General features: G+C 44.8%; 1 protein-coding gene across 4 annotated transcripts in view; it reads left to right on the top strand.

Moving 5' to 3' along the window:
• The first annotated feature begins 3114 nt into the window (after positions 1-3114).
• The window catches only part of EPS15L1 (epidermal growth factor receptor pathway substrate 15 like 1), a 303568-nt gene continuing 298536 nt past the window's right edge, over positions 3115-8146 (top strand). For 2 of the 4 annotated variants that reach the window (XM_086946920.1, XM_086946917.1), the window contains exon 1: positions 3115-3226. In XM_086946920.1, coding sequence (XP_086803046.1) covers positions 3200-3226 — 27 coding nt within the window. In that variant the 5' untranslated portion in view covers positions 3115-3199. The remainder of the gene's footprint in view (positions 3227-8146) is intronic. The other 2 variants (XM_086946921.1, XM_086946919.1) reach the window with 1 other exon arrangement.

The following is an 8146-nucleotide window of genomic DNA, read 5'->3' as shown; positions in this document are numbered from 1 at the left end:
ATTTAGGCTCCTGCTCCCAGGTTGGAATTGGGAAATACCGGCTTTCTTCTCTAACCCTTGGTCCATTTCATCCCACTGAAGTCTGAATGGGTCTTCATGCTTGAATATTTCTCCTGCTATCTCATTCCTTTTTGAAGGGATTTCTAAAAGACTTTAGCTGTGTCACTTTGCTTTTTGAGTGCCCACTTGTTGCAGGTCTTCATTTAAAAAATATTCTAGTCTTGAAATTTTTGGTGCTTTATTGTTGACGCAACCAAATGACCTCACGGTTTGGAAGGTGCCTGTCACATACACACATACAAAGTTCTCAATATTGTTCTTTTTCAGTAAATTAACTATGTGTCTTACGTGCACCATTAGCCATACATCTAAGATTTTTGTTCCTCTGGAGAATTTTTACAAAGTATCTTTTAACAAAGGCCCCAAGAGTTGGTGATTTGATTGTCCAGGTGAGATACGGAGATACTCTTGGTCGGAAAGTGTGCTATTCCTGCGAACATTACATAGTGGATGTCCTCACAACCCCTATTTGCATTACACCAAATGCTTTTTCCAGGGTTCCTTTTTGCATAACATAGGGTCTAATACAAATAGGCTACTTTGGCCAAAAGCTGCATCTATCTAATGTGCTTTTAATGCCTAAAAATAACAAAATGTGTTCTTACACTTCGAAACACTGAGTTATACGTGCTACGCTAACTGTGAGCCCATTAAGAATGTCAGAACTGGTCTCTACTGGTTAGGTTAAATGCTGTTTATAGAACTGTGAACTGTGCCACTGGGACTCTATTTCCTCATTCTGTCAGACCTGGTATTTTCAGTGCACTCAAATTGTGAGTTTTCTCTTGTTTTTTCCCCCAGTGGATTTCCAGGGACTGGTGGGCATACCCAAAGTAGGCTCCCACGCATATCAGAGAGTGGTTAGAGCCCATTAAGCGATGTTGAGTTAAACATATGATTGGCTGCAACCAGTTATTTATTGCAGGTGTGCAGTCCCTTTTCCCCATGCTGCTGTGTTAGGAGCCTAATGGCCCTTGTGATAAAATCTGGTTAGGCACAGATCAATGACAGCCCAGCAACACAACACATGAAGATCTGAGAAGGGCTCTTTGTCCTTTTCCTGTCATCAAAACTCACACGATCTGCCTAAGAACAAGAGACTGGGCAAAAATCATATTCCAATATGTGTCCCAGTATATATCCAAGACCAATTGATGTACCCCCTGCTTTCTCTTTGTTGTTAGGAAATACATATGTAGATACCCTTTCAGGCGGTAGAACAGCTTTCTAAATTGGTAAGGAGCTTTTTTTTTGCTCCAGTGCTTACAACTTTAGATGCAAATAGCATCCTTGCGTCAGTACATTAGTTCCCCTTTCATGTCTTGGAAAGATTTCTTCACTTGCATTGAGGTAGGTGTGGACAACTTGCAGTTACTGTGTTACTCTGACCCTCAGGACCGATATTAGACCTATCACTGTGGAACTGCCCCAGATTGAAAGGACGCTGATGTGAAATGCACTGTTTGGAAAGAATCACTATCAGTCACTGGGCACAATTGTAACCAGGATGACTTGTCTACTTTCGTGCCATGAAGGGGAAAGGAGTTGCAATACATGTTTTAAAAACAGGCTGCCGAACTGTAGTCTAGTGGTCACAATCGTAAATGGCTGGAAGCAGCACAACGGAAACTTTGTGATCCCAGGTAGCCCTGAACATGGGCTGAAATGAATAGACAAGGTGTCCTCAGGTGGAATTACAATACGCCTTATGTTAGGGGATGGATGTTATCTATACAGTTGCCACCTTCTTCAGAGCAAAATACTGGACATTTGTTCATGTTGTGAGATTTGTGAAAAGGTCAGGGTTTGGAATTTGAATCAGATTTTGTCTAAAATTCTTTGTTGTCACTTTTAACATGAAACTGTTGCATCCATGTGCTTTATCAAATGTGTAGAAATAGTTTGGACATCTAGTTATGTTTTAGGTTGTTCTATATTTGATGTTTTAAGCTTTTATTTCAAAGAAAAACATATATTGGCTTTTACTGATTTTCCCAGTATTCTAACCAGAAATTATAGGAAAATACTGGCTAGGCTAATGAAATACTGGCAATTCCATCCAAACTCTATCTCAATAGGGACACCTGGGCGAGGAATGGCCTTTCATTTTACAAGTCATTTACGGGAGTTGGACAAATTTGTTCAGCTGAAAAGAACTAAGTCTACATCACCCAGAATGTTTTATGGTGTTGGAAAAAAACAGGATTGTAAAATGTTCCCCCTGAATTTGAGCCTTCAGGTAACCTTGTTTAGCCTTATAGGTAAAGGCGACTCCTACTGAATCCAGAGTGCTTGGGCGAATGGAAAAGTATGACTTTGGCAGAAACACTTAAAATGGGTTGGTGCAGTATCTGAATGGTGGGTGCATACATTAGGCAGATTGTTGGGAATGTCAATGGGGTATTCTGTAGTTTCTTCTTATTAGATTTCTCGTTCAGAGCATTTTCGGAATGAAAATGTATACAACATGTTAACTCTGTAATCCTGTGTTTAAAAAATTTATTTATTTAAAAAATAATAATCGTGATCTATATGGGTGAGGTTTCCAAGGCAGGCTGTCATGAAAATGTTAAAGCGAACGAAGAGGCCACCTTGGGGGCATGATCACTTATTACAGGCATTTAACCTGTACAGGCCATAGGGGCACGCGCATTTAGGGGGAATGGCATGAACGTGGAGGCCATCTTGAAGCTCGTCTTTACTGACCAGTAGACTGGGTCACCTATTATCGAGGTACTTCTATTTCATGGTAAACACGAATGTTTGAACTATCCAGAAAGCTTATTATCTTTAATTTTCTAATAAACCGCAAATAAATGTGCTTTTGTAATTATTTTGGAACAACCCTAATTACCGTGCTAGAATAGTAAAAAATAAAGCTTAGTGTCTTGTTATTGTTTTGCTGATATCGGTTTCTCAAAATACTCTTTTTTTATTTAAAAAATGTGTCGTTCTCAGGGGTGGGCACCATTCCAAGATGGCCGTCCTGCTGACCGTCTCGTGTTGTCCTTCTTCCCTCTCGCCGGCTGCCCGCGGCCGGTCCTGTCCCTGTGACGCCCCGCCCTCCCGCTGACGTGCCCGCGCTTCCAGCAGCAGCGGTGGCGGCCGGGCGCGCGCTTCCCGGGGTGACGGGGGGAAGATGGCGGCGCTCATCCCTCTCACTCAGGTAAGAGGGGCTGGGGCTCGTTCCGTGCAGGGGCCGAGGGGAAGGGCTGCCTCCCCGAGTCGGGGACGGGGCGGGCGTGGCCAGACGGTGACCCGCCCTGCGTGGGGTGGGGGGCGTGAGGCCGGTCGAACCGGGACACCCAGCCGTGCCCTTCCCTGGGTGACAGCTGACTGGGAGGCATGGCACTGTGAAGACACCCTGCCACCTGGCTCCAGAGGGTCACCCTGCTGGGACCACCAGTGTCCTAAGCTCACCTGCACCTGGGATGCTCTGCCACAACAGGCACCCCCACCTGAAGCCACAACAGGCACCCCCACCTGAAGCCACAACAGGCACCACACCTGAAGCCACAACAGGCGCCCCACCTGAGGCCCCACTCTCCCCAATACCCTGCTGCTCCTCAGCATGCTCCCAGCTATGGTGCTGCAGTCACCAGCATGCACTCCCCATCCATGCATGCACCTGACCTCGTATACAGCCCTCCCCTGGTATACCCTCCAAGTGCTCGGCTAAGTATGCCCCCGTCTGTACTCCTTTTGCCTCAAGCAAAGCATCCTTGTGAGAACACCGGTGCAGATCGGATGCCCCCGTATTTTCAGCAGTGCTTCCACTTCACAGCCCCCCCCCTACATCCGCCAAAGATGCTTGTTTCTGCTCCTCTGAGGCCCAGGCCCCCAGCAAATATGCATCTGAAATGTATCAGCCATACAAACACCTGAATCTTGCTTTTGGACCATCTAGAATGTATTCACGAAGTTCCCCATGGTCCAGCATACCTTCAACCAAGATGCTTCTGCCTCCACCCTCCTGAGATGATGGCCATGCCTTCAGCAATCGTAACCATCTGAGGTTCCCCTGCCTTACCTACCACATATGTTACCGCAAGATGCTTCTTTTTTATCCCCCTCTTTTCCTGGCAATGCATCCACCTAGATCCCTTTCCGCCAGAACACCTCATCCTAAGACGCATGGGCTTCCAGTCTACATCCTCCAGAGTTGTCCTCCATCCTTCTAGCAAAGTTACCATCTAATGTTCCATCTCCTACACCATACATCAACCTTAGATACTTCCTTTTGCCCCATCAATACATCTACCTAAGAACTTCATGCTGCAGCATATATTCCCCTGAAATGCTTCCAACCTGTAACCAACCTGAGCCCCATCTGTCCTACTATAGACATCAAACTTTGAACCCCAAACATTCCCACATGTAATGCACCGGGCTTTCCACCATCATCAGCATGGCATCTGTGTGACCCCCAATACTTATTAGAGATCAGGCAATACATCAGCCCGATTCCATATCACCACTGAATGACACCTGAGGCCTCCAGGTACCTGTACCATGGCAACCCCCTTTGCGACATCTCAGCATTACACTAACCGTAGGCCTCCAGGACTGCTCTCACCTTAGATTGTGAGGATGACATTTCACTGAATACCCAACGCCAAACCCCAGATCTGGTTCTCACTTGACACCTTACAATATTGTAGCCATCTGACACACATACAGCACTGCATTCCACAGATCACCTATCTGCAGCAGTGTCTGGACACACTAAAATTCACTCAGCATTCTAAACTATTTCTAACTTGACAACTCCAGAATCCTCTTCATTCATAACCAGAAAACATCCCAAACATGTAGTGCAGGCTTACCTGAGTGACCCTGGTGTGGTAGTAATGACAACCCATTTTGCAGAGTGGTCATCCCTTTTGGGACACAGCTTTAAGAATTGCTCCCTCAAAAAAGTTTGATCTCCACTTTGACCTCAAATTATAGACGAAGACTGATTTCTGTGCAAACCATGGAAAGAGGGTCTTACGTTTTGCCAAGAAGTCATCTAATTAATTTGTTTGCTTTTTAAATATAGTGGTACCATAACCATTTCAGCTTCATTAGGACAGTTTCACAATGTGTGTCTTGATTTGAACTCTTGCTGCGTCTGATGTATATTCTAAGATTTTCAATGTTGTTTCACTGGATTGAGAGCCGTGGTAGGCGTTGAAGCATGTATTGAAGTGAATTTTAAATGATTTGCGCTTGTGTGTTTTGATTTTAACATACTTTGGTGTAGGCAAATATCAAAATGATTGATTAGAGCAAACTGAAATGTGTCCAAAGTGGTGATCTATGGGTGCAATGGTTAGTAGGTTTTTCCAGCAGAGACAAGTCAAAGGCAGGTGTCCTATGAAGCTAGTAGTTAGTTACTTTATCCATCTGGGTACCGGTTTGTTCAGCTAGTGTAAAGCATTGATAGGTTGATGGTGGTGGCTTGTCTGCAAAAAAGGGTAATCCCTTTGAGGCAGTGACACGTCTTTCTAGAGAATAGACAACATTTAGATCAAAAAAATGTTTGGCTGCCCTGAACAAAGGAGAACCGCTAATACTAGCTTGGTTTAATGCAAGGTAACATATCCTTTGTGAGCACGTAGATACATGACTGGCTGACCGAGTTCACTTAACCCCCACAGTGAGTGTACTCAGGAAGAGAATGTCTAGTGACCCTTCTTCTCCAAGATTTCACCTGTGTACCTCCTGCTTGATTTCTTGGCTTGCAGGTAACTGTGTTGATCAGGGAAAAGCACCATAATTGACTACAGAAGCAGTGGTAGACGGTTATAGACAGTCGCCTGTGGCTTTCGGATCTCTCGGCCCTGCCTCACTATCTCCATTAGTTTATCATGATTTGCAGCTTTTGCCAAACCCTATATTCTCTTTTACTCCCATTTACTGTCTAGCGTCTCCTTCTCCTCCTTTGTAACAAATTAATTTCCTGGGTAGGAAAAAGGTTAGAGAGGATTGTCAGTGTTCGCTTATACACACGTTTTTAGGCATTCTTCTAATCCCAAGGCCACCCAGGCCTTGTACACTTAGAGTTGTGATGTACAGCAATATAAGAGTGAATGGTTTTACAGTTGCGAGGTACTTTTTAGGATTAAATAGGAGGCATAATTCCATCAATTTTTAGCCATAAATGTATGCATACGCCATAAATATATTTGTGAACTGGGCCCGTACATATTCTCCATCTAGAGAGATACGAGCATCTTAAAGCGAAAGTCTCATTTTACACCCTACTCTCCCAATTCACTTCTCCACTCCTGATGCTTTGTCAGCCTGTGGGCTTCTTACCTGGCTACATTATGAACATAACTCATAGGTCTTTGACTGGCCTCTTAGCATCTCTGTCCAAGCGATCAGCTGGGACAATGAAGCAGACAGCAAAGAAGGGCCTGAAGAGGCTTCGATCTGCAGTGCTGCTGTAGATCCCATAAAATCCCAGAACATTAATGAATACCCAACACAGACAGGCAGATGTTTGGTTGGGGATGTTTGTAGCTCAATTCCTACACATGGTTGCTCCACCCTGCTGGGTTTGTATTTTAGATCGCCCACAGTTGATGCAGGGCAGCTTTACCAGATGTACCGTGAGTAGGATGACAGGCTGTGAGGAACTAAGTGCAGAGATCAGCACACCGCAGGGCCAGGCGCGGCTCGAGCTGCAGGTCATTGATCACTGGACAGGCGGACGCCGAGCTTGGTGAGATCAGCAGTTTCTGGCGCTCACCCAGTTCTTCGCTGAAGATGATAATCTGGGGATGGAGTCTGTGTATTGGATCCCTGAACAACTAACCTCACGTTTGCTTGACACTCTTCAGTTTAAATATAAAGAGACGTGCTTGCTTTTCTCTAGTTTTAGAGTAATTTTCATCATAGTGAAGCTGAGATGCTTGGTGATGTGGCGACGGGATAGCTTACTGAGATGGTTGGATTCCAGGTGAATGGGTTGTCATTTCAGATGTTGGTCGATATGGTTTGAGCTTGGTCTTAATTGTGAGGGTCCCCATGGGACTGGCCCAGTAGTTTTTCCTTCTTTTACATTGGCTTGTTTTAAAAGCTGCAGCATTTCTGCACATAATTACCCTAACAAATTAAAGTGTTTCACATTGATGCCCAACCATTGCAGCAGTCTTGGAGTCGATGACCCTTTATTAGCAAATTCTTCATGCAGTGGGCTTTGTCTTGAAATATCGTGGGAGTGTAAGTGTGGCATGCATGAATTTTGTTGGTGAAAAAAGTTTTAGTAGAATTATTTTTCTCTGAAATGTGTTGTATGGAGTCCTGTTAATAATAAGTTTAAGGCAGTAAGGAGTCTCTTGCTGCAGGCAGAAAACCTAATTTAGAATCGTAAATCTGCAGGGTTGCATGCGACCCTCGTGATCATGGTTTCCAGTCCCCTCTGATAGCACAGGGGTACACTTGAGTGAAGTGCTCTGCGAATCATCGAGTTCAGTGACCCAGATAGAGCAGGGACTAAAGCTGCGCAAAGGTGACACCGCCTCAGGGATTGTGTCTAAACTCCCGCAGTGTAACAGTCACTACTTGACGCTCTCAAAATGTACCAGTGACCCTTGGTCCTCTGGTCTAGGTCTCTGTGTGGAGCAAGAGTCATAACCATATTAATGTAATAGGACCATTTGAGTCGACCGATGAGCTCTCTCTGCTTCCAGGGTATACCAAGGTGTTTGGAGCACATATCTAACCCTGTGTGGGAAGCATGAACCAGAGCTCCACGGAAGTATTTTGAGTCCTGTGGGCAACCTTCACCAACCCTTTGTAAGAAGCATGCACTTGGGCTGTACAAAAGTATTTGACACCTGTGGCTGCCTGTCTCCAACCCTGTGTGGGAAGCGTGAACCAGGGCTGTTATAAAGGTTTTGAAACCTGGGAATACCCAGCTCTAGACGTCTGCGTGAAGAATTAACCAGGTATTTTTCCCAAATTTTTTGGAACCTGTGAATACCCATCTCTAACCCACTCTGTGTATCATTTACCAGATCCCTACTAAAGTATGTGAAACCTATGAGTACCAATCTCCAGCCTCTTGTGTGAAGTATGAACCATGGCTGCACTA

The sequence above is a fragment of the Lissotriton vulgaris genome, chromosome 12 (assembly GCF_964263255.1).
Source record: "Lissotriton vulgaris chromosome 12, aLisVul1.2, whole genome shotgun sequence".
NCBI lineage: Eukaryota > Metazoa > Chordata > Amphibia > Caudata > Salamandridae > Lissotriton > Lissotriton vulgaris.
This window is presented reverse-complemented; position numbering and strand designations above follow the sequence as displayed.